The following is a 26,534-nucleotide window of genomic DNA, read 5'->3' as shown; positions in this document are numbered from 1 at the left end:
CAGACAGCTCTTTTTCCTACCATTCTCTTAATCCCTCTCAAGAAAACATCTTGTTTATTTTCACAAAAAGAAACCACAAACCCCCTAGAGTTCACTTGAAAGAAGCATTAAAAAACTAATTGCAGATAAAAGTTGCTAGAGAGGGTGCAGGATACTGCACATCTGCTTAGAGAAGCAAATTGTCCATATTGAGGTTGGTGTGAGCATGCCCAGGTCCTGGCTGAAAAGTCATGGATGCACCATGGATGCTTGCAAGCATAAGATAATTTATGTTATTGACGAAAATGTGTTTGCAAGTAAAGTACTGGGCTTCAGAAATGTGCAGTGCTGCCTTGCTGGTTGGAAGTGGCCAGCAGAATGCACTGTACGTGCAGCACAGATATAATCTGGATCATTGCTCAATGCCCATGGGGCCAGGGTTAATAAAGCAAAAGGGAACAGAGCACCAAAGCACTGTTGATATCTGTATGTGCACCAGGGACCGTTTCATTGGCTTTGTGGAGGAGCTTTCTGTCATGTAATTGCTCAATATTCAAAGCAATACTTGATACTGCTTATCCAGAGATCTACAGTTCCAACCAGAAAAACACACAGACTGACAAAAAGGGCAGTGTTGGGAAAGTCATAGCAGGAGTTGCAATGAAAAAGCAACTAGCCACAGAAAGAAATTCAGTATTCAAGCAATATGACATAAAGGTTGGTCTAGGATCTCTAATGGAATTGGATGTTTGGATAGCAAGGGTGTAATTCTGGAAGGAATTAAAGGATTCCCACTATAATGTGAAGAGGGCTGCAAATGATTCCCATCACAAAGGTAGGAATGAAGGTTAAGGATCTGCCCAACATCTTGTGGCAGAGAATTAGATAAATGTGGAGTCTGGTGAGTCCTGCATGTGAAACCAGTTCCTTTCACCTTCTCCTTGCCCAGGACAGCACATCAAATGCAATTTGTGAGGACACCCATGGAGGAAGAACTTGTGCTCAGGGGAAAGTTTCAAACAGGAGTGAGAAGGAAAAGGAGACTGCTGTGCCTGGGTCATGACAGAAGAGGAGCTGGGGTGCAGAAGGAGACAAGACAAGAGTGAGCAGGGCTCAAAAAAACACCCAGCCATCTCTGGAGGGAAGGTCTGGGGCACCCCACGTTCCCTTCTCTAACATACAGGGAGGCCCAGCCTCACACAGGCCAGAGCGGCTATTTCAGGGTCAGATCCAGAGCCTGGAGGCTGGACTCTGACTTAGGAGATTTTCCTCTCAGTTCTATCGGACAGAGTGAACAGGCTCTGCACTGTTCTGCATCTGAGGATGTGGCAGGGGGGACAGGAACCCCCTGCAGAAGCTTTTTATGACTTTTTACATGGCCATAAAAAGGTAAGGCAGGTAAAGGTAAAGCTGAGGTTTCCACAATTGCTTGAATGAACAAGTGCCTGTCTTTGCTTTGTTGAGTTTGAATTTGTCCCTGTCAGCAGTGCTAGGTTGTTGTTCTACTACAGCCCAATGGCTGATGACAATAAGATAATGCAGAGTTTGGACTGCTGGGAGCTTATAATTACTTCTTTGGAAAGTGATTGTAAGTATATGTGCATGCTCTCACACACACACATGCACACAGATACGCACATATATATGTTCACCCATTGATTCCCTGAACATCCTCTGTAAAAAACAGGGAGAGGAAAATAATACTTATAGATACTGAATAGACATATTACTTATATTACAAATAATACTTAAAGACACTGAGTAATGAGTCTCAGATTGTAGGGGCTAAACCCCTTGTGTTGCCACTAAAACCAGAAATACTTTTGCCCTCAGTGGGGTGATAAGCCCTGGTTGTTCTTTTGTACTGTGGGGATCTGTGTCTCAGTCACAGATTCATAGATCCTCATTTGAGATCGTATTTTTATTTCTTTTTGCCAAGAAAATATTATTTTATTCCATTTGTAGTAACACAACAAAAATTCCTTTGGAGCATTTTAATAATTACCACTGGTAATAATTTCTGCAATGATGAGTAGCAAACTGCTCTGGCAACATACAAGAAATACCTGCACTCTCCCCTAAAATGATGCCAGGCAATTGCTCAGGGAACTAATCATATTCTCCCATCCTTTATCACATTGAAAACAGGAAGAAATGACAGCAGAGCCAATGAGTTGGTGGCACCCCAAGACCTGTACCCATCACCAAATCAGAACTAGGAATGCTGGTGCACAAATGGACTCTGCCATGGGAAAAAAATCCCACTCTCAGCAGCTTCCTAGGATTGCTGTGGTCAGTGCAGGGTTTCTCATGTGCAGGTCTGATCCTGTCCAACACAAGCAGTTTAATACAGACTGCTAAAGACCCCCTCGCCTTCCATGGGCTCATGATCAAGTTGTAATTGCACAGCCATTGCATCTGTTTGCTTAATTAAAACCAGCTGTCTCTGTGAGAGCTCCCATCCAAGAAATAGCTGTGCAAATACATTTTTTACTGTTAATGTAAAGAACAAATCTGTGGCCCCTGCCCCAACTGGCCCTTCAAAAGCAGCATTGGTGTTTTAATTCCTTCCAAGTTCAACAAAAATGTGTTCCCCCAAAACAATCAGGTCCTGTCCTTTCCTACTATCCAGCACAAGGCCTGAGACATTTCCCATTTGTATGGATTTATTGCCTAGCAATTATAGTTCATGAAATCCATTCACAGTAAAGTGTGTCCTGGATACTCCCACTCATCCTGGCAAGCCAAATGTTCGACATCATGAGGGGTATAAAAATATAAGCAGTCGTGTTTGAGTCACTTTTAGTACAACAGATTAGTTTGCAGGGTCTGGCAGTGTTTATAATATAAATCACAATTTAGAGATGGGAAAATACTCTGAGATTATCTAGTTCAACTGAGTTTTTATGTAAGTATGTATTTTCTGCTGCCTTCATCAAAATCCAAATTGAGAAACGTCTTCATGTACAAGATTTCCACCACTTCCCTTTGGGATTATCCAACAACTTGACAGAAATCACTATTAGGAAATATACCCTGACATTTAGATCTACAGTCTCCATTGCTCAGTTTTAGCATCCCATTCCCTTCCTTTCTTTATCCTTCAGTGTTCACAGCCTCTGGATCCCTGCAGCTGGTTCAAGCATCCTGTCACTGTCCCAACTCATCTGTGGGCCAGTATAGACAAGGACACTTCTCAGCTCTGCTTCCCTTCACATCAGGAACCACCCTACAGCTGTTGAACATGGGTTTGTCAGCAGCAGAGACAAAAAAGGATTGCTAAGGACTGCTCAGTGGCCAAATGGAACAGGTATGCTCACATAAAGGAGCCACTTCCAGCATTTTGAATTATTTCAATTTTAATAGGTGTTTTTCCCTTCGGGTAATGGTTCAATCACCTTTCCCTTAGCTGAACCACTCCCCTGACAAGAAAACAGGAGCAACCAAGCGAGTCAGGTTTGGAGCTGAGGGCAGCTGCTGTTTACTTGCCTGCTTTGCTTTCTCCCAGCAGCGCTGGGTACGCGGTGGCCTTGACGCCGAGCAAGGAGAGACTGTGAGCATGGGGCATGCAAAGGGCATCTTCCCTCCTTGGCAGGAGGCCCTTGGCAGCAGCAGCAGCAGCTCCACGCACAGTTCAGAGCCCTGACTTCCTCCTGCTGACCCCCTGCTTGCTGCCGTGCCCTTGTGGGGGCAGCAGGGCTGGAGGCAGCTCACAATTCCCACCGGCTCCTCTGAGGGCAGGATTTCGTTTTAAATGACCGTTCTCCTGAAGCAGTGAGGGATTAAAACTGTGCCACATGAGTGCACTGGTTAAAATGGAAGACTTGCTAAGCAGTTGCAGGGTCCAAAAAGAGTTACTGAGGGTCAAGTTTCCAGTTCAGTGAACCCTGTCAGCTGTCCCAGGGCACTGCCTCACTTGGGACAGCAGACACACACACCAAGGAGAGTTGGAGGCTGAGATTTCCAAAACTCAGGGCACTGGACACACAAAATCCATTGTTTTTATGCTTATTGGGAATCAGATTCCTACCAGATCCAAGCCCAGAAATGCACACACTCTCCTCCTCCAAATTCAGAATCAGGTTTTCTGGATCTGTCAATGCCTGGCATTGCCACAGTACCTGCAACAGCTCCACTCCACACCACAGCCCACAAGGCTCCTGGAAGAGGTCCCAGGTGTGCTGAGGCACAGGCTGCTCCAGCAGAGCCATGCTGACAGGTGCTGTCCCTGCTTGGGTGCCCACAGGGCTGCAGTGCTCCCCCTGCATCCCTGCCTTTAGCACAGAGGAAGCTGCCAGCAAAGACATCAGGGAGTGACTGAGATTAGTGGAAAGGGAAGAAAGGAAGGAAAGAATGCAAGGCTAAGAGAAAATCTTTCCCTGTCAGACTGTCTGACCTCTTAGGAATTGGGTACTTACATGCTCATATCACTTGAATATAAAAAAAGGCAGCATAAGGTGCAAATAACAGAATTACCTGTGTTATTTCACATATGCAGAGATATCTTGCAGCAAGCATTGATCTGTTTTGTTGCCAACAGTTTAGCCATATTTTAAATAAGTGCAGAACAGAATATCTCTTTAAAAATGACTGAAACAAACACCTGGCCAAACTAGGTAGCTCTTTCCCTCTTTTATTGAGGGCAAAGCTCCTGCTTGATCATCTTACAACATGCAACAACCTGCAGCTGGGAGAAGGATAAAGCCCTTCTCATAGAGCTGAAGTGTTTATAAAACAGTGACCTGCAGCAATGGTAGAACAAACACCATATCAGGTTCAGCTACTTCTGTGCCCACTTTCCGTGTGTGGAAATGTCACCAGCTGGGCAAGGTTGGCAAACAAGCAGAACAGCACCTCAGCCCTTTGTACAAACTCCTGCTCCTGAGGAATTGCCCCTTTCAACCCCAAAACATATATCTCCCAGGAGGCCAGATGCTGCTTTCTTCACCTAAGCACCTTCCAAAGGGCCCAGGTGAGGCAGGGTGTAAGAAGCAGCACAGTCCAGAATGCCACAGAGCCAGCGTGGAGCTGAGCTCCTGTACGCACTACGGAGAGCCTGCAGCAGAGCTGGTCCTACCAGCACAGCACAAGCATGGGTGTGTGCCAAAACCCCTATTTTGACAAAACAAGACCTATTTGTACTGAGCTCTGCAGAGCCAGGAGGCCTTCCATCGTTCCAGCAAACCAAATGCCCTCCACTTCTGTCTTAGGCTTAGTGCTCTGATTTTTACCCTGAACATGTAGCACAAAACGCCTCTGCTCTGCTGGGATCCCGGTTGCACAGGATGGAAAGCTCTTAAGATAAAAAAGTCTAGGGCTTCAATGAAAAACCATTCTGAATGCAAAGCTGAATTCAGTTCAAGGTCAGAGTTTTTCTTGTTCAGTATATCAGACCACAATATCGTTTGTAGCATGAAAATGTCAGTCAAAACCTCTGCAGCTTTCTGACAAACCCTGGCCTTTTGCAATGTGCACCTCTCTCCTGGGAGAGTGCAGTGTGAAGATCTACACAGTGTCCTGTCATCTCTGCAAGGTATTTCATCAGTCACCAGGCTGTTCTGCAATGTGCTTAACAGCAATATTGTGTAAGCTCAAAGAAAGTGAAGGCAAAGAGCAACTTTGGTAATCCCTGGCCAGGCCACTGAAGGTGATGAAGTCTGGGAATGGTCCTGCCATTCAGTCACATTCAAGATCCTGATTAGATATTTGCCAAGGCTTTTGCAGGTGTTTGCAGTGCTTAAGCAAGGAAGCAAAGGCTCTGAAAAGACATAGATTTAAGCTCTTTTACTGCATCAAGCTCTCTGACTCAATATAGAAAACAGTGTAAAATTTCATATCTGTGTTTCTTCTCTTTGCTGGAGCTAATACTTCTTGATATAATTGTGGTTTTTAATACCTTTATTTAAAAAAAGGCAATCAGCAGTAATCATAATCAATACTTTGCAAAAAGCAGCCAAGGGAGCTGAGCTCGAGGGAATGGATTGAATCAGCTTCATTGACATTTGGCCTAGTTAATATAACTGGAACTGCTCTTCTGTCTTGTTTAAGGAAAGAAAGCCTTGCCGACTCAGCACCACTAAACCCCAGAGTGTTCATGAGAACCAGTCTTAACATTAGATCAGGGAGGGGAAAAAAGCCAACAAACCACCGACACCAAACCACGTTTGTCTTGCACTTCCTTGCAGCTTTCTCCTGCTCTGAATGACATTGCAAGAGCTGCCAGTGGCTTCCTGCTGCCCACGGGATTTTGGTTAAAAAACACCTCACTTTGCTCTCTGGAAATGGATATACTAAGGTAATTCACACTTGAACATGAGATGGGGTCTACAGCCTCAATCTTCCTTTCATTCCCCCATGCACTGTGGGGTGTCTTTTCATGATGCTCTTCCAATTTGGGGGATAAACAGCAAAAGCCACAGTTTCCAGGAGCAGGGGCAATGCATCCAGACAGGAACCACTCCATGCCAGCCTCCTGGCAGGACACACACGCTGTCCTGAATGGGAACTTCGGTTTTTTCACATGGTGGATGCACGTGAGGATTGTTCCAATGAAAGGTGCACAAGTCCCGTATTGATCTTCCCCAGAGACAACAGCAGCACAGCGTGCCCTGGCCCTGACCCCAGGGCTGTCCACCCTGGCTGAGCTCTGGGCCCCTCCAGGGCCAAAGCCAGCACACAGGGCAGGTAATGTCACCCCTCTGATGGCCAGACAGAGCACATTTATCGACTGGGCAGGTGAACTCATTCCCATCAGCAGGGAATTTTGTTTAACATTGCTAAACATCTCCCAAGGAGTTCTTGTGGCTCATAACCTGGCATTGTAAGGCACAGAGGAAATCTGTACAGTGAGGGTTTTTTATGGAAGGATGGAATTAGGGCTGGGCTCTGGCAATTCATGCACAGCATCCTTCCTGCTCTGAGGATGCTGCACACAGCAACACCCACTCACTGACCACAGACAAGGATGCAAGCAGTCCACAGGAAAAACCCTACCTTTAACAAAGGCTAAAGCAATTCAAGGCTGAATCAAACATTTGTGCTGAGATACAAAGTCTTTTTGGCTCTAAATAACCAGTGCTAATTATATAGATTTTATTTTATGGTGACATTGCAAAGTAATGAAAAGACAGCTCAGTCAGTTCCTGGGTGAAATGAGCCCAGTTCAGCTCAGAGAGGGTTTCAGACAATAAAAACCCAAAAGCAGTTGCCTTTAGGCAGAGCCCTGGCCTGTTAGCTCAGCTTCAGGGCCAAGGTTTGGCAATCCTAAAACAAAGACTGGCTTTCAAAAATGGCTCTCCCCTGTTGAGAAACAAACCATGTTTCTGCCATCCTCCCAACAGCACAGAGGTAAAAAGGTGTTTCACAGACAGTCTCGGAGACAAGATTCCCCACATTAAAGACTTACAGTCAAAATAAAAAGCTAAAGAAATAAGAGAACACAAAAGGAGGAAAAATGGAAAAAATTAAAAAGCAACTGGAGTGCACTGATTGGGGACCTTTGGGACACTCTGCCAGAGTTGTCCTGGGGACTGGCAGATAATCCCAGAGCTTTGACTCTGAAAACTTTTGCCAGCAGCATCCTTTGGTCTGAGTAACAAAACAGCCAAACACCTCAAAAGGGGCTGCCAAAGGCATTTGGATTCCCTTGTGACTAATAATAGATTTTAAAGCTGTTGAGGGAGCGGGTGTTTCCCCATTAATAAAAAAGTATAATTGTAAAACTCCACACCCCCTTCCTTTCTAATGCAGTGCACATAGGGAACCTCATACATCAACTACAAAGTGTGCATTGTTCTGTGTCAGCAGATAAATAATTTGCCATCTGAAGACTTGGAAGCTGTTCCCTTAGTTCAGGATTATTGTTCCACTTGAAGCGTGAAGTTGGCAGCTTTACTTTCTTCTTCTTTTCAAGAGAATTGGATCGTTCTAAGACTTGAGTGACTTCCAGGCCAATAACTCACCGAGATATTTGTGTGAGCACACACATGCATTCTCTGGAAGGAGTTAGGTGGAGAGGTGATTTCATTTGTCTTTTATTGTCATGCATTCTTAACTAGATGCTCTTAAAAAAAAAAAAACAAAACAAAACGTGGTGTTGAAACTGTTGCCTCTTGAATTTCTTTCAGTCATCTTTAAAATCTTTGATGCTCTATCTGCCAAAAGCTTCAAGGGAGGAGGAAAGGGCTGTGCTCCTGTTTGAGGGTTTATTTTTTGCTAAAAAAAAATGTATGGGAGTGAATTTTTATTAACACATATCTGACCAGGGTATTGCTTTGTGGTCATGTCTGTCCATTATGACAGGCTGTCCCTTGCTAGGCTGCTGCAGCAATCAAAGAAACACATGTTTTCTAGCAGGCATGGATGGACTGGTCTCATATCCCACTTTTCCATTTTTCAAAGGGGAAGTCCAGATCACTATCCAGTAGCCCCATTCCCAATTTTCAGTAGTCCATAAAACCAAAAAATCAGTATAAACCTCCATCAAGAGAGCAAATGTCTAATGTGGTTAGGCTTTCATTCTGATACTCTTAATAGTAATTAAACTCTCTTGAAGAAGTATGTTTTTCATTGACTTCAGCAGGCCTTGGATGAGAAACAGTCTGGAGGTTTTTTGACAAAATGTTATTTTGACAGAAAATGCAGACTTGCTAAAATTGAAACAGTTCCTGGGAATAGCTTTCGCAGTTTCAGCTCAGTGAAAACGCTGCTGTTATCTCAGGTCCACAATGTACTTTTCAGAACCAGAGCTGGAAGAGAAAACATGAAGAAGCAAAGTGCTCTTGGCCAGGCCATCCACCCTGAGGCAGCAGGCTGAGTCAGGCTCAGACTCTGGATTTAAACACCTCCCAGCTCCTCCAGGAGAATCCAGATTATTGGGCTTTAACTGGTTATAATGGGCTGCTTCTCCTCTCCACTTTGGGAGCTGCCAGTCCATCTCAGCACGGAGCAGAACTGTTTTTTGAAAGTTTCAAGTGTTCTTCAGGATAGGAAAAAGCGTTTCCTCCCAGCTGTACTTTAAATTGGGCCATAAAGCTTTACATTTGAAAGGGATTGTGAAACATGACTCAAACAGGATGCCCTCGGGGCTGCACACTAAAGACAACAGCAGCTCTGCCATGAGCTTCAATGAGCACTCAGCTGTACATTTGCAGTTCCACATTTCATTAAAATATTTATACCTCTTTAAGAAAGAGTGGGAACATTCTGCCTAGAAAGAAAAATGTGTGTAGTACTCACAGTCTCATTCTATATTAGGGATGCAGATGCAATTGCCCAGACAAAGAAAAAATTACCTTGAAAATCAGAGAATTCAGACAACACTGTTGAGACAAACATTCAGAGAAGTAAACAGAGCTGCGGAGGTTTCTATTACTGCAAAAACAAGTGGCCAAAACCTCATTTGGTAGTAAGTGGCATACTTGCTGTGAATTCAAGAAGGTGATATTGATTTACACCTGCCTAGAAGTCATCACAAAAAGAGCTTGTAATATGGACGCAGCATTCAGGGGAAATTGGAATATTTTAAGTCTGGGAGAGGTCCAAGAAGAAAGGACCTTCTAGCCAGAAGCTGTATGTGAAAGGGACTGGACAGAAGCAGCTGAGATGTGGCATGAGCTGTGTGCCATGCCCAGCACGTGCTCAAGGGGGGCACAAGGAGCTCTCCAGCCTGTGCCACACCTCACACACCGCACATGAGGCCACAGCTACACCATGGACCAAGGTAACTCTGCAAGAACAAACCAGTCTGTTTGCTCTCCTAAAACAACATCACTGAGTGGCTCAGTGCACGTCAGAAGAGGGCACAGAATTTAAGGTTTGTTGGTTTGTTTTGTTGTTTTTTTGGTTTTTTTTTAACAGCGCACAAGAGCCCGTGGCTTGGAATGGGGTTGTGCAAGGATTGCATTAAACCCTGTGGTACATTTCCAAGCCTTGTTTGCCTGAACAATTGACTCTGAGCACAGACACTTATCAATAGAAGCCTAAGCAAATTTCAGAACAAGCTTTAATTTTTTTTTCTCCTGACTTGAACATCAAGGTCTGCCAGGGCTGCAGTTGCTGTAGCAACAGAAAGGAGCTCATTAAATGATCAGCCTGAAGGCCAAAGCTATCAGAGTTGGAATGACCAAAAGTTAATATTTAACCTAAATTCTCTTATTTGTTTAAAAACATGCATCTCACTTGTATTAGCAGCTGCCTCATGGACCTACTTCAAAAATAAATGTAGAACCATGAGATGACCAAAATTTTCATATATGTCCCAAAATAACGTTCAGTTCCTCTGTGGGGCAGGCTCTGAAAGCTGCTTCCTACCAGAAATCATGCAACAACATGCTTTGATAGAAACCTGTTTCCTCTGATCTTTTGTGTCTGACAGTCACTGGTCACTTAAATGATTCCCATAGTTTATTGGCATTATACATTATTTTGTTTTAAGAGCTGAAGAAAAGGAGCCTTTTCTGGCTTCACTAGATTCTGTGCTTTGGACAACCATTCCAAGGGTGAGTTATGCTTTGCCTTGGGCCCAGCAGGCAGAACCAAATGGAAATAAATTGCTGTGGCAAAATTACATGACCCATCCCCTACTATTGCTTAAATATGTCTAGCCTCCCTCACTGCTGTCTCAAGTGCTTGGCAGGGCATTCTTTGCCCAGCTTTCAGTGTTAGCTGCTGGTTTTCTTCAATGAAATAGCATCTGTGGACAGCCAGGAGGGACCTACTGACTGTGGCTGCTTTAGGCTTGTCCACCAGCAGAGCAAGAACACACCAAAGATGGCCCTCACTTGGCCAGCTCCTGCTTCAGGGACACACACACATTTCCTTCAGTTCACAGACACCAAAGGACCTCAGCAGATCATTGCTTTCAGTGACTTCTCGTGGCTTCATGGCCACACCAGGTCCCACATGTCTCTGACAACACCCATGCCAAATGAACATAACTTTTAATGAAAATACCAGGAGGAAAAGATGCGCCTCTGATTCCTACTGCCAGTCCTGGCTCAAAGAAGGGTTCTGCCAGCCCTGGATGCATTCCCCTGCCTACAGTTTGTTTTTGGGAGATCTCATTACAGGTAGCAGCTGCTGATACAAACCATTTACACACAACCAGGAATTATTTGGTCAGTAATGCCCAAGCCTGCCCTGTCCCAAGGTAAAGGCAGTTTCTCAGGACAGATAGGGCATGGCAAGCCTACCTCATGGGATCTCTCCAGAGTATTCAAGGCTTTTAATACACAGAAGAAATGACAGTTCACTGTCATTTGTGCATTTGTGACCTAATTAAACAACATTTTGTGATTCTGATTAAACAGCAGCCGACCACAGTCAGAAAAATGCAGGTCATGCAACCAAGTGCAGTGACATAGACATCACTGTTCACAGCACTTTCTTATACTTCTGATCCTCCTTCCCCTAGGTGTCAAATCCAGAGTGGAGACCACACAAATAAATCCAACATTCAGGTTTGCACATTAATGGTCAGCAAAATCACCCTTCAAGTAAAGCTGTGAAGATGATTATGTTACCCAACAGCTTCACAACCTTTATTGCCACTGGTGATGGAGTGGGAGGACCCAAAGCTTTATAAATAAGTTGAAGGAGCCCAGCCCAGGTGTAAGTGCCTGTCCTGGGCTCCATTTTCAGGCTTTAACCTGACATTGCCTTTGCACCAGGACAGCTGCAGGCAGTGGGGTGGGAGGCTAGGTCTTAATCTAGTGCAAGACTATCTGTTTCATGCTAAAGAGGCATCATCCTTAGTTAAACTGTTGGGTCTCTTGCAGAGCTAGAAAGCTGTGAAGACAGACCTGAGACACCCACCCACACATCTCAGCGTGTCCCAGTTAGACAGTACCTTGCTTCACTATTTTTTATCCTACTGCCCCTTGTTCAGCATGTTCCAGCTGACCCTGTGATGGAGCAGAAATAGCAGCGTGGTGCCAGGGTGGCACACCACAGCTTGCAAACAGGAATGGGAAGGAAGAACAGGAGCCATGGTGATGGATTCATCCACTTGGAGTTCTTTCAGCCACCCTGAACTCAGAGCACAGGAATGACACTTGTCATCCTGAGACCCTGATCTTCCCTTCCCAGACTGCCTCTGCCAGGGCCTGGCATGCCTTGGGCACACTCCTACCCCAGATTCCTCCTGGGTCTCCTTCATCCTTTACCCTGTGTTCAAATTTGACACAAATGACCATGAAACCAACTAGGAGAGGTTTGCTTGAATCACCTTTAACTGATGCTGTGAAACTCATGCTCTGCAAGTCAGCAGAGATATTTCTGCAAGGGTAAGGCATGCTCTGAGTCTTCCCAAGGAGCAGCCCCCCAAAAACAAATAAATAAAACAATAATTTAAAAATCTTCCACAAAACAAAGCACAGCAGCAGAGGTGAGCTTTGGTAGTGGTATCTCCTGGCTGCTTTCTCCAAGCTGCACACCTCAAGGAGGAAATGCATTTGCAATTTACACAGCTACAGTCAGCATGGAGGAGGGTTTCTTGCCTGTCCCATCTCTGAAGTGCTGCCCTGTGTGATCCCACTGCAGATCCCTGCACATCTGCAGCTGTCAGGGACTCATCTCTCTCCCTGTGCTTGGTAATCTGAGGCTCTGCAGGAGCTGCTGCCCTCGCTGCCTTCCTAGGGCAACACTGGCTCAGCAAACACAAATATGTTTACTGTGGAAACTTTGTGCTTGCCTTACTGCCCTCGCCCTTTGCCAGGTGTTTTTCTTTTTATACCCAGAGGAGATGCAGAGCCATGTTCTAATATAGAAATATAGGTTCATGTGCATGTGTTTATTAATAAACAGGTGGGCAAATCTATTTGCTTGCTGCCTCATTTGAGTGATTTATTTAGTTATTTTTAAACTTGGTAGCTGTACAGCCTCAAAGCAGCCACATCAATGGCTGACTATTGTAATATATTGAAGCTACATTCAAGACTGATTTTTCCAGGGAGAGAAAAGAAAAAAAAATTGAAAAAGAAAAAAAAAAGGAAACATAGCTATAAGGGCAACCAGCACAAATCAGCCCTGCTTTCCACTCACCAATTTTAATGTTGCTGTCATTATTGTCTTTCCTAATGGTGCCCTGGGGATAAGCTGGAAAGAAATGCAGTGCCTAGATATACCAGGACCCCTCAAAGGGCTGCAGGAGAGCATCATGAGGAGAGCATCATCTGGGCATCCTGACTGCATTGCTTGGAGCAGCAACTTTCTGCACCATCTACGGGAATATTTACACACCCATGTGAGAGGCCATGGTTTCATCTTCTGCTATAAAAGAAGCTTGAGATTTGGCTTTTGTACCCCCAGCTTCAGGGCCATCAGAAACAGACCAGGCAGCCCACGAGAAGCCACACAAAGCAGAGGGGAATGAGAAGTTGGTGCCTTGGTAAAACAAGGGGCTACAGCCCCTGGTATTTCTTCCCCCATCAGAAATCTTGGGAGATGCTGGGCATTGAACCCAAACAAATCCTTATCCCCCTGAGACCTGGCTGCCTAGGGATTCTCCCAGCAATAAAACCTCCCCTGAACAACCCATTTGTGCTATTCACAAGTGAAAGAAGATAAAATACAAAACCTCCTTTCCTGGGGTACTGCCTTCACTTCCTGAGGGTGGAATCCTCCCCAGATCCATTGGGACACACCACAAGGAGGGGTTATCACACTGCACAGCCAGACAAGAAGCACTGAGGAGATGCAAGAGCTCCTGAATGGTTATGGGTCAATCAGGGTCCCACAAAAGCTTTTGCTTTGACAAGACCATTCTTGCTGGTTCCTGGACCCTCTGGTTCCTCTCTCTGAACATTGCACACATTGAACACCCAGCCTCCCCAAGGTGTCTGGGTTTTGGATCCCTCTGGGGATGCAGACAGAGCTGAGGAGGCACTTTCACAGTTTGGAGCATCCTCCTGCTGCCCTGTTGCAATAAGCAGAGTTGCTTGTCAACCCCAGCCAAATAAGCAAGCATAAATGCCAGTAAAAGAAAACATTGCATACATCCCTCATCTGGAAATTATTTTTGTTTGTATTTATGCTCTCACATGTTGTCAGGGTGATGTCTGGGCTCAAGCCCACACGTGGAAAAATCTGGACCGTGCCCTGTACTAGGAAACTCTCTAGCTCAGAGGCAAAGCTGTGTTTGCCCCTCCTTGCCTCACAACAAACAGCCTGTGTGCTTGTCTTTGTGGTTCAGAGCACAGCCTCTTTAATCCAGAGAAGAAGAAAATACACTGGAGAAGGAGGAAGCCCTCCTGTGTGCCAGGAGAAGAAAAATGAGAACAGGTCCAGAAAGGAGCATGATCCCCTGAGTCGTGACTTTTGGCACAGCCAGGCTCTGCCACCTGAGCTGAGCCAGGGCCCTGTCCTACACCCTTGGGCAGAGCCAAACACAAACAGGACTGAGCTCAAACACCTCACTGAGGGAGCACCACGACTTCCTGCCAGCCAAGCACAATCCATCACTGCCTGGGCTCAAACACCAGCAAACAGGCTCTATCCACCAGCCTCCAGCCCCTTCCACACCTGAGTGGAACCCATTTTCTCACAAAAAACACCCCAAAAGGTTCAATCACATCAATCTCAGCCCTCCCCACACAGTACCTGCTGAAGGTTCATTCCTCAAGGCCTCTCACGACACAGGCCAGCTCCTCCTTGTTGTAGTCTCCCTCCTTGATCACTCCCTGAAGGTTTCTACACCCAAACTCCCTCTCTAGCCAGCCCTGAGCACCCCATCACCACCCACCCCTCACCTGAGCTCCTCAGCCAAGATCTCTGATGAAACCCAGGCCCAGGTGAGCTCCCAGCTCAGCCCAGCAAGGAGAGTCCTCAGCCCTGGGCAGGGAGGGCTGTCTCAGCACAAACTGAGCATGAAGCCATGGCTCTGACAAATTCTGTGGGACTTTTGCCTGCTCTGACAGACATTAGGCCTCTCCTGGGTCAGAACTCTTTTTGTGGCTCTCTGCACCCAGAGCCTGAACAGGAGAGGCTTCAAATCCATTTGCTGCTGCTTGTCAGGATCCCACATTAAACATGAGGCAGGACATCAAAAGCTGCTGTTCCGCCTTTAGCAAGGAGGTCTATCCATCTCTGTCTTTGTGTCCATATGAAAAATTAGTGTAGCAAATGTCTCTGCATTGCCCCAGCACTACAGCTGAGCAAACATAGCAAAGCATGGCAGAGAATGGCTGAGCTTAGGAATGACCTGGAATATCACCTTGAATATTTAAACATCTCCTCTCTCCAGAATTTTTCTCTTTGTTAACACAGTCTTAGCTATGGCTTCATGAGGAGTCTTCAAGGACAAACTTAGAGAAGATTCCACTCCTCATTGTCTCTGCACAGTTGTGTGGCCACAACAAGTCCCCAAACAGCACTTCACTTAAATAACCCCCCAGCTGGCTGCCATGCTTTGCACTAGAAACTTTATTTTTCTTTAACATTAGCTCAGTCACAGAACCCTTCTGACAAAATCACAACTTCTTCATTTCACAGGGGGAGCCTCGGTGGAAAGAAAAGGAGGAAGAAGGAGCAGCACCTCAAACCACCCAACATGGGCAGGTGTGGGTGTCTCATTGTCTCAGTAAGGGTCCAACAAAGCAGCGCAGCCAGCATCCTGCCTGACACCACACTGCCAGTCCTGCTGTCTCTCCTGCCTCCCTTGCTGTTTTGGTGAACACTTTCATTTTTTTTCTTAATGAGAAAGAATTTATTTCTTTTCTCAACAGCCCCAAATGTGCTTCATAAGTCCTTGTTAGACTGCCAGCTGAGTCAGGCTATTAGCTTTGCAAATGTACAGCAGAGACCCTGCTTGCAAGGCTTCTCTGTGGGTTACAAACACCTCCTCAGTCACTACAAGGTAGAAACCTCTCTCTGCCAACAGCATATCACTCTAGTGACTGGTTATTTGTTGATCAAACAAACTGCCTGGAAAGCAATAATTAGAACTTATCACAACAAGGAGTATAGTTTATTAATTCCCACACAAATTATCTAGTTCCAGAAGTTGAATAAAAGAGCAGGATAAACAACATAGATTACATTGGAGTAGTTCTGTACTATCTTATGCACTCTAAATGCACTCTTATGCAATCTAAAATGTTTGGGTTAATAGATAACAGCTCGTGCATCAGCAGGTGATTTTCTTTAGAACAAATGTGTTTGAGAACAGCAAGCTGAAAGTATCAAAGTTAAGGAGGAAAGTTGGTGGGTAGATGTTTAGGAAGGTGGTAGAAGGTGCAGGTTGAATTTTTTTGCGAGGAAACCTCAGAGGGTGCTAATCAATCTCCTCCTGGTCACACCAAAAGGGTGACGGCTTCAGCAGCATGGAAGTGCTTCATGGGGTGATAAAGGCAAGAAAAAAACCTGAGCTGAATTTCTTGCCACTTGCTGTGGGAGCCCACAAACTTCCACAGAAGATGAAGATCATGACCCCATCTTGCAGAGGTCACCAAGGTTCATTGCAATGATTCAAAAGTCACAAGCAGATACAGCCAAGTTGCTCCCCTTCTGCTCCCCAGGTCCTGCAGAAGCTGCGAGGGCCACCCCTGCACCAACATCACTCTTGCTGCATCAGCAAAACAAACATGTTTCTCATTCCTTGCTTTCACCTCATGCAAGTCTTAAGCCTATCCAGAGGGCTACAAAGCATCCCCACCTCTCCCCAGGTGCATGTATACTTGAGGGTGCAGATGGCTCCAAATCACTCCAAATCATTGAGCTGTGGTTGATGTCTGGGTCTGAGGAGGAACTGGTACATCTGGAGTTCCTCAACAGCTCCCCAAGGACTATTGGTCAAATCATTTAAATCCTTTTCCTGACTTTGCACAGTGAAAGTGACAACTGTCACTTTCACGAAAGGCTTAATTTCCCACTGGGAAATGTGTTCATCTTCCTCAGCTGGAAGATGCTAGAGAGCTGCCAAATACCATTGTTCATTTAGAACAGCTAATTTGATTCAATGAGATTGGCATGAAAATGCAGAAGCAAAGCCAGGAAGGTAGCTCCAGCTCTTCCTGGATTCATGGTCTTCCACCCATCAGGGATCAGTCACAGGCTATCAGGTAACTTGCATGAAGTCATCAGGACCAATTCTAATTTAGTAATCTCTCTTTTAGGCATGACAGAGATTGATTCACATTAAACTTTCATGGCTATTACTGATCTCAAGCCTGTTTTATCTGCCAGGGTCACTGAGCAAGGGGTTATTCTTCAGGAGGCCAGGCAGGGCCAGGCTGGAGAAGGGCAATTGGAGCTTGAGCACCAAACAAAATCCACCCAATGCCTTACTAATGTGTGTTTATTTATCAGCTCTTGGAATACCAACACCCTGCAAGGAGACTAAAGGTCCTGTGTGGCAGGTAAATGAACACCCGCCAGTTGTGCCATTAATGCCTAAGGAGCAAGTGGGAGAGTCCACCAGCAAACTTGTCAGCTGTAACTAACTTGGTTTTCTGGGAGGGGACAGATGGCTCATCACCCTGAGCTCCCCTTCCAGCCACAGGGGACCTGCCCAGGAGCATCTGCCCTTTCCAGCAGTGGGAGCCCACACCAGGGCCATTCCTACACCAGCCAAGGCAGAGCTCTCATCAGAGCAAGGGTTTCCCACCTCAGCCCTGTTCCTGGATGCCCAACGCCCTTCCCAGCTCCATGGGGACACAGAGCCCCAGCCAGAGCCCAGACCCAGCACAGGGGAGCTGAGCCCAGCACAGGGGAGCTGAGCCCAGCACAGGCAGGGGTCCATGGGACTGCTTGCTCCAGCACTGCCACTGTCAGCACAGCCTGGTGTGATTGCAGCCATGCTGGCTGCAGGATCACTGCTCTGACACGACGAAATTTCCAATCCCTTTGCCCTCCCTGATGCATTATCTGCCACCAGGGACGCAGGATCTGAATGAATCAAGCTCCAGCCAACTCTCTGAGGTCCAGAACATGTTGTCCATGGAAAAACAACACACACCAGGGAAACAAAAAGTGAGAGACTACCTGGCTGCTGTTTATAGACTTCTCAGAAAAAGTCAGCAGTCAGCAGCCAAACTCAAATACTCACGTCACTCCCTTATGGAAGGTGAGTTTTTAAATGTTTGGACGCTTTTCAGCCCAATAGCCCAATTCCTGTATTTGCAACCAAAATGTTGGAATAACTAGCAGGGCTTATGCTGGGGCCTACTGGACTCAGTAGGAAAAGCAGATGCCAGAATCTTTTTTAGATACATAACAGTAATTCTTTTTACTTCTCTTTTTGTGGGCTTCTGGACTCCACCCTCAGCCACATGCAAAACAATTCCTGGGTAGATCTTTCTACTAAATGCCTTTAACTGCTTATGGAGGTTTCTGGTTTATAAGGATAAATAATATTTCTGCTTTGGAAAGTGCTAAGAATCCCTAGAGTCCACTCCAAGAATCAGCTACAGATTCAGGAGAAAAGCAGAATCATACAAGGAAGGGACCTGAGGGACCGAGAGCGAGCAATCTCAAACCCTTCTCTTTGTGACTACCAAGGGTCCAAGGCACAGCCCTCTGATTATTATTCACTAGACCTCCTGATGTAAAGCTGCTGTTGCCCCAGAGCAGTGCACAGCTCTTACACTGGCTGCCAGCACAGCCCTTTCTGCAAAAAGAGCCCATGGCTCTCTTTTTACTGGAAAAGACAGAACAGTGCCTCTTACGCCATAACTTGCTCCAGCTTCTGTTTTCCTTCCTCAGCTCCCTCACAGAAAACCATAGGCCACATTCACCTCTATTTTCTCTCCCTTTCAGGATGCTTTTGAACCCAACATGAGCAGGGCAAGGGTTACCAGATGCACGCCAGTGTGAGCAGGAGGAGAGCTGGCCTTCCCCACAGTCCCTTGTCACTCCTGTATTTCACTCCCACTCCACCTAAAACCTTGTCTTGCTGTGCTAGGGCAGAGATGCCCTCTTCTCATGATGGCCAAGCCCTGTCAGATGTTTTTCTAGTCCTCAGAGTGATTGAACAGCATTCAGGGGGTCAGTGAGATGCTGGCCAAGGCACACACGCTCCCCAGGATGTGTGAGTATAGGATGAGTGAGCTGATGAGAGCTCTCTGCAATAGACTCTCCAAGATCTGAGGTTCCTCCAGCCTTATCTCTTTAGGAGATCAAGTACTTACATGTGCTTTGAGCCAGCCTAACCATAAAACTACCAGAGAAGTAGAGCATAGTAGGGAACTTGGCAAGAGATGAAGGATGTGCTCCTGCTCCAGCTGGAGGAAGACCTGCACTGATCTGGCAGAGCAGATAAAGCTTGGACCTGTGAAACACTGAGCACTGAGGAGCTGCAAACCTCATGATCTGGATGATTTAACCTGAAAAGGCATTAAGTCTCAACCTTTCGAATATTCTTCATTACCTTTTTTTCACACATCACACACCTTCAAACAACTCTCATCCCTCCCACAACCCCCCAAAAAATAGGCAAGAACAAAACTAAAACCAATGGAACAATAGATTAAAAGCCACAAAAACACAAATGTCCCAGCAGGAATGAGCAGGGGAAGCCAAGGACCTGTTGGGATTTGCAGTTCCTGCCTTAGCTGGGAAATTTTTCCCCTGGATAAGCCATGGCAGTCGCTGCCTTTGGCTTGTGCTGAAGCCAGTGGGAGCTTAGCACAACTCATTCTTTAAGAGCAACGTCTCTGAATAACAAGCAAGCATGGCATGGCAATAGCTGAACTGAGTGAATAACGGGTTTCATAGGTGCTGTCAAAAGGAAAATCCCAGCTGGCTCCAAAGAGCTTTCTATGTGTGTTGGCAGGTCCTTGGTATTTCTCCCAGACGGGGAGGGCAGGTCCCAGCCCAGTACAGCACATCCAGGCTTACATAACCCAAGGGGCCCAGGGTAATCATTAACTCTGGATTACTGCCACTGCCTTTGTGCTGGAGTCACCTGGTTGTTTGGATTAAATGTATAGTGGCCATTTAGACAAGGAGAAGGCTCCTGGCACAAGGACTTCAGTGAAAACAACCCCCAGGGAGGGTGGGAAGCAGAAGACTGTTGCAAATATCACAGGATCTAAACTCAAGCACTCCCCCAGGGACTTGCCAGAGTTGCTGCCTTCCATCACAACACCCTGCTCCACAGGCTGGTTTGCTTTCCACAGGGGTGCAGCTCTCCTCAAAACCACCAGGGTGAAAAGCCCGCACATCACACAGTTCAAGGGGGCAGAACTCTTCCTAGGGAGCTTTACCTTGGTGACTCCCATGTGTGCCACACCAGCAAGCAGGACCTCGTTCCTCTCCCCTTGGCGTCCTTTCCAAAAGCACACATTATCAGTGCAACCTGACTTTACCTATGTCCTGTCCTTATCCTTCTTTGCTTATCTGACGTCTCACGTGTGCTGTGACTCTGTGCCTCCTGTGTGTTGCTGGCATGTAGTCTGTGCCACTGTCTGGGGCAGAGGAGGTTTAGGACATCTTGGTTCCGCTCCCATTTCCCCTCTGTGCTGTTCTGTGGTTTCAGACTCATCACTGCACTGCTCTATGTTTAGCCACAGGTCACAGAAGTCAGGTCACCCTTCAGAAAGATCACTTTACTCCCATTCCTCATGCTTAGTCCTTACCTTGAGTACAACCTCCCCAGCTGACAGCTCCTTACCTGTCCCAAGACTACTCCTTCACCACCAGTTCTACAAAGGGACCACAAACCTTTTAAAATACACAAAGTTCTGGCAAGCATCAGGAACCAGATCACAATCACTTTGTGAAGGCTGTACCACTACAAACACCTCAGAAACCAAATTACAGAGGTTTGAAGTCAATGAGACTTAGGCATGTGTATAACTGTGCTTTGCCATGCAGAGAAGCTGAAGCTGGGGCAACTTATCCAGTTGTGGCATTAAAACACTCAAATATAGGTTTATCTTCAGGTGGATTAAGTCAGGCTTAAGGCAGGGCCACGTTTTTCTCATTAATCCGCAAAGGCCCAACCAGGCCAGTAATTCCATCTAAAATAAACATCAAAATCTGTTTTGGAAATTTCTGCTTTTTTGGGACAAAACTCTGGAAATGTCAATCATTTCAAGCAAAACTAACTCTGCTTTCACAGCAAACATGGCCCTACTCTTTTCAGCACAATATTGCAACTTTTACATAAACTTACATTTCCTTAGGTATTAACTAGAAAAACCCACACAATTCACACTCAAAACCCATACTTAAAACACACAAGAGAGAAAGGAAAAGAGAGAAAGAATACACATTTCATGGAAAATATTACAGGCTAAAAACCCCTTAGATTTCTGCCCTGCTGTGCTTCAGCAGCAGGCATTTTGCATTACACCACTTCGGCTTCAAGTATTACCTCTTGCAGAAAAATAGCAACTTCTGCCCCAAAGGCCTTGCAGGGTGAATTGCCCAACTTTACAGCAATATCAGAACTCCAGGTGAGATGGGGAAGAGACTGAGATGCTGGTTAAAAAAAAGCAGCTGGTTTAATGGATGAAGTGGATAGGGTGAGAACAGAAGGGAATTGCAGATCCTCTTGGTGCAGGCGTGCTAATCAAAACTTAAAACCACTGTCCTGAGCACTCTGGTCTTCAAGCTACACCTCAGGAGGTAACAACAACCTGGATTGCACAGAGCTTAGTCTGCCTCATCCCTTGGTCCTCTTGCCACACTCAAAAGGATTCTCTGGGAAAAATAATCAGGGGTCTGGAAAGCCCTGGCTCATCAGCTGGCGCTTTTTGGCGGCTGTTCTTCAGGGAGAGACTTTAATCCCTCAGTGCCTGTTAGTGTCACAATGATTCTTGGTAGGAGAAGATCTGGACCCACTGCACCATTGCTCCCATGGAGACTCAGAAGTGACTTTAACACCAGTCACGGTGCTGGTTTCTTCTTCCAGCAGAGGCCAAAGCAAGCAGAAGCACAGTGCAAGGCATGTCCCAGCTTGCAGGTCACGAGAGCAGGGTGTTCATGCCCCTGTTGCTACAAATGGAAGCAATGGCTTTTGCAGAACAGGGCGTCTTCTCCTCAGGCCTGAGGCAATTCTTCCTAGCACAGCTCCTTCACATCTCTCTGCCAGGTGTGGGATTTGCAGCAGAGCCAACTGAGGTGCCCTGGCACCAAGACCATCATGCTGGGCCTTCCTTTAACAATCTAATCCTGTGACTACTGGCCTCATTGCTTGCTCCTTCCATCCAGGGATCACACAAAAGCAAATTAAGTCCCACAGTATCACTGTCATGTGTTATTATCCCCCTTTTACAAGAAAGGGAAGTGCAGAACAGGCAATGGAGTCCTTTGTCTTGGGTCACACAGTGCGTCACCGTCACCATCTGAAGCAGACCTTGAAGCCCTTCCTCCTCCACACTAATCACTAAAGCTGGAATTCCTTCAAAGCCTGCTTGCTCTACCTTATTAACCACTGTTTTACTGCATCTGTAGAGCTGTTCCACAGCAGTCAGGAGCCATGGAAGGCGTTTGTGTCCCAGGGTGGCTGCCAATCAGGGCGTGTGGGCTCCAGTGAAGAGAGACAGCTCAGACATCTCACGCCTTCCAAGAACTTTCTGAGATGAGAAAAACTGAGGAAAACTTCAGAACTGATCCATCCTCTCCCTGTTACACAGCACCTGAAAAGTTACGTCCAGGTGAATCAAAATTTCAGAGCTGGCTATCAAGGAAATTAATGAATAATAATTTCAAGGAGGGATTTAAAATTTCCATTTTCATTTTATTGTCAAAGTAAATATATTTTTATGAAGAACAAAAGAAAATATACAGAATTGTAACTTATGTACACTGGCTTTATAGGTATTTTTGTTTCCAATTTACACAAATTTGATACGTTATTAAAAGATATTTTATATAGATATGCATCTATGTACAGTTTTATTTACATACATTCATAGGATGTGATATAAACCAGTCAATAGATGATAGTTCATTTATATTAATTTCTAGAGGACAAAAGGAATGCATTCACTTTAGCCAGACCTGCTGCTCTCACACAGCATGGGCTCCTGCTCTGCCTAGCTCTAGGATCACACTTTCCTCCTTCCCATTTTGCCAACAGAAAAGACAAACAGATGCCGTCTGCGAATGGAAAGGAAATGCAACATCCATTGTAAAATCATCCCTAATTACTGAATTCTATTTTCTTCTAAAGCTTCGTACAATTGCCAGAGTTCAAAAGGAAAAACAAAACAAGAAGAAACACAAACAAAAATCACTTGCCTGCTACCATCTGATTATTTGCTTAAATTCCCTTCTTAGCCAGCTATCACACAAATTTGTTTCTTTTTGGCTGCTGTTCTCACCCATGTGCCCACCCCAGCTGCACGGAGCTCTGACATGGCTGTTGGGAGGAAGAGGATTGGCACTGAGGATCACCCCCAGACCTCGGGCTCACAGCACTGTCCCACCAGCTCGTGTTCCTGCCACCCTCCCTGGTCACAGGCACATCCTGCAGACCCTGCCAGCACACAGAGACTCAGCTCCAGCCAGCCAGGCCCTGACTCTCAGTGGATGTGGGGATGCTGTGATGATGCTCACCAGGCACCCCCCCCTGGGCTGGGGCTGTGCTTTCTCACCCCAGGTCACACAAGAGGGCAGGGGCAGAGACAGAACAGAGCTCACAGGTTCTCACAAACACCTTTGTGCTGCCTCGTGGGCAAACAGCTCTTCTGCTAAAGGCAGTGGATGCTGCAAAGCAGCCTCAAAGGAAAGCAGTGTCCTTTGGAGCCTGGCCATCCTTGCATCCCTCGGCAGCACGGGACAGAAGCACACACACAATTCCAGAGGCTTCACTCCAAGCCATTCCATCCAGCCTGAGCGTCTGGATTTGCTTGGGATGTGTCTTTCCTTAAATATATATATATATATATGTATGTATGTATGAATATGTATACATAAACATTTATATATAACCCAGCCAAGGGAAAGGTAAATGTGAGCTGGGAAAATCAGAGATGCATGGAGGCACATTCCAGTGCTCTCCAAGCCCTGTCTCCCCCTATCCCCAACTCCCACTGTTCCTCCTCCTATAGCCAGCCCCTACAAATCCTTGGCTCAGGCAACCCAAAAACAAAGGAGTTGTTTTCATTTCAAAAGGAATTTGCTGTTTCCAAACTGAACAAATAGAGCAGCTTAATAAAAACTCACAATGAGTGGCCTGTACATGAGCAAAGCCCTCAGGAATGCCAGGGCTATAATTAACTAGCAGCAAGCAACTTTTACATTTTCCTGTGCAGCAGAAAACAGCTAAAAATAAAACACTGTAATTTCCAAAAGAAGCAGCAGCAAAGGAGAGACAGATACAAGGAAAGGAAAATAATATCCTTAAAAGAAAACCAAAAAAAAAAAAAGGAAGAAGCGCCCCGCTCCCCTGACCCAAAAAGAGCTTCATTCTCCAATCATCTTTGAAGGACATGGGGGCACTCAAACACGGTGGTATCAAGTAACAGCATGGACTGTTCTGTGGAGACAAATAAATTATCCCTAGGAAGGTGGTGGTGAGCAAAGTGCTGTGGTGGCTCTGGGCACGGCCGGCGGGCAGGCAGGGCAGGAGCCGTCAGTTCACGGCGCGCACGGAGCGGCTGCTGCGCGGGAACCGGTGCACCTTGACGTGCTTGGACAAGTGGTCACTGCGAGCAAACTTCTTCTCACACACTGGACACTGGTAGGGCTTCACCCCCGAGTGGGAGCGCCTGTGCCGGGACAGCTCATCTGACCTGGAGAACCTGCAAGAGAGGAGAGGCCTCATCAGAGAAATGGGGGTTTGGTGTGCTAAGCGTGGCACAGCGAGGTAAAAAACATCCCCCCAGGTCACTGGGAAATTCCAGGAGGTGAAAGGGACACACAGCAGGGCTGGGCTGGTCCCAGCAACAATGGAAACACACAGCCACCAGCCCTGGACTCACGGCAATGCACAGGGGCAGCATTGGTACCAGCCTTGTCCTGGACTCCATAGCATGGGTACAGCTGCTCTCGATCCCCCTGCAATCCCCTCCAAAGCCACCCTCACCATCTCTGTCCTGCAAATCCAAGCACAGACTCCTCAAGCAGAGATAACCACCACTGTCCTGCAGGTGAGGTCTGTTTCAAGTTCCCACTGATACAAGCACACCCCCTAAGTGCACCCAGTTTGAGAGGGATTCCAGATAAATCCAGCCAGAGCTACCTAGAAACAACATGAATTTATTTAGATCCAGATGAAAAATTGGCTTCCATGTGTGCTCCTGCAGGCTAAATAAAGAGTCATTAATAGCACCAGAGATGCTCAGCATTCCAACAGCTGAAATTCAGGTGGGCCCCAATGCCCATTTGCATAGTTAGCATGGGTAAATTAAATTAAGAATGAGCCTTTAATTACCAAAACTGTATTCCACAATCTTTTGAATTTTAGATATTTTCCACCTTCCATCTCCACAGAAAAATCCCCAAATAGCCACCATGAATCCCACAGGCTTTATGGAACCCAAATGAGCTGATCCTTTGGCCTTAAGAGCAGGGCTGGCTCTATTTCCACTTTGGACATGACTAGGAGACAGAGGGTTAATTAACAATGTCACACTAAAACAGCCCTGTCCAGATGGGTACAAAAAATTTGCTGCCTGACAAAGGGCAATTAAGGGTTTTGTTGCCAGAGCAGTAACAAAGAGCAGCACAGAAAGAGAGCTTGCAAGAAATGGTATCAGCTGTTTATTTACAATAAATAAGTGAAGTCATGGGCACTAGCTGAACAAATCAGGGAAAGAACATGTAGAAAAATGTGCCCTTCTGGAGCAAAATATCACATCACCAACAGAGCGAATACACTATTTTTATGAAAGGGAGAAACCAGGACTGCTGGGCTCCTATGAATAAATCCCTCATGCAAGAAAAGTAAGTTTCCACATAAAGGTTTTAATTAGCTCTGATCTCCCGCCAACAGTTGAGGACCAGGGCATAGGCACTGGGAAAGGTGGTAATGGTTTCCTCAGTTGCTGCAGCTCTTCAGACTGGTCATGCTCCCCAGAGAGCACTCAGCCCCTGGAAAGCTGATCCGGGCACTCACCACGGGTAAGGTATGTTGTGGGCATCTTTCCCTGGGGCATTTCTAGGGGAGATTCTTTCACCTGTTCACTTGCTTTTCTTCCCTTCCTTGCTCTGATATCCTCATGGCAAAAGAGTCAAATTCTCCATGATGAACAGGCAGCTGTTATGGAACTGTCCACCTGAAGGGCTATGACAGAAATTTCTCTTCATGCCTTCTATTTGTATGTTTGCTTTCTCTAGCACCCCTGGTTCTTTCAGCCATAGCTTCCCAAAACCACAGTCTGGACCCACAAGCAGCAGGGTCAGGGATTTCTCCCAAGTCCTAAGCAGTGAGCTAGTCCCAGGGCCAGATCCCTGCAGGGATGCTCTGGTAGGGCTATGGGTGAGTGGGCCTGGAGAGTGTAGGATGCTGCCTGCGCAGACTGAGTGTTGGACAAGGAACAGAGCTGTGCCACATCCAGGGAAAAGAGGGAAAAACACTTTTGCAAAGAGCCATCCTCTTGTATACAGACCTCAAAGAAGCAAAACCAGATGTGGCTGTGTTGTCCTGTCCTATGTCCTTGGCCATT

General features: G+C 46.2%; 1 protein-coding gene and 1 long non-coding RNA gene across 3 annotated transcripts in view; one reads left to right on the top strand and one right to left on the bottom strand.

Moving 5' to 3' along the window:
- Positions 1-26,534, bottom strand: part of KLF15 (KLF transcription factor 15) — a 41,410-nt gene that overhangs the window by 5,232 nt on the left and 9,644 nt on the right. Inside the window, exon 3 of the mRNA XM_074550600.1 lies at positions 3,469-24,668. Coding sequence (XP_074406701.1) covers positions 24,500-24,668 — 169 coding nt within the window. The 3' untranslated portion in view covers positions 3,469-24,499. The remainder of the gene's footprint in view (positions 1-3,468; positions 24,669-26,534) is intronic.
- Positions 588-15,562, top strand: LOC141730716 (uncharacterized). 2 transcript variants are annotated; one of them, XR_012582344.1, is made up of 5 exons: positions 588-814; positions 929-1,368; positions 3,087-3,289; positions 6,165-6,274; positions 15,469-15,562. It is a non-coding gene; the product is annotated as an uncharacterized LOC141730716 (long non-coding RNA). The 2 variants fall into 2 exon arrangements; XR_012582345.1 differs by lacking the exon at positions 15,469-15,562 and adding an exon at positions 7,786-8,090.

This window comes from Zonotrichia albicollis, chromosome 12 (genome assembly GCF_047830755.1).
Source record: "Zonotrichia albicollis isolate bZonAlb1 chromosome 12, bZonAlb1.hap1, whole genome shotgun sequence".
Classification (NCBI taxonomy): domain Eukaryota; kingdom Metazoa; phylum Chordata; class Aves; order Passeriformes; family Passerellidae; genus Zonotrichia; species Zonotrichia albicollis.
Note: the sequence above shows the minus strand (reverse complement) of the source record. Positions and strands in the feature narration are given on the sequence as shown.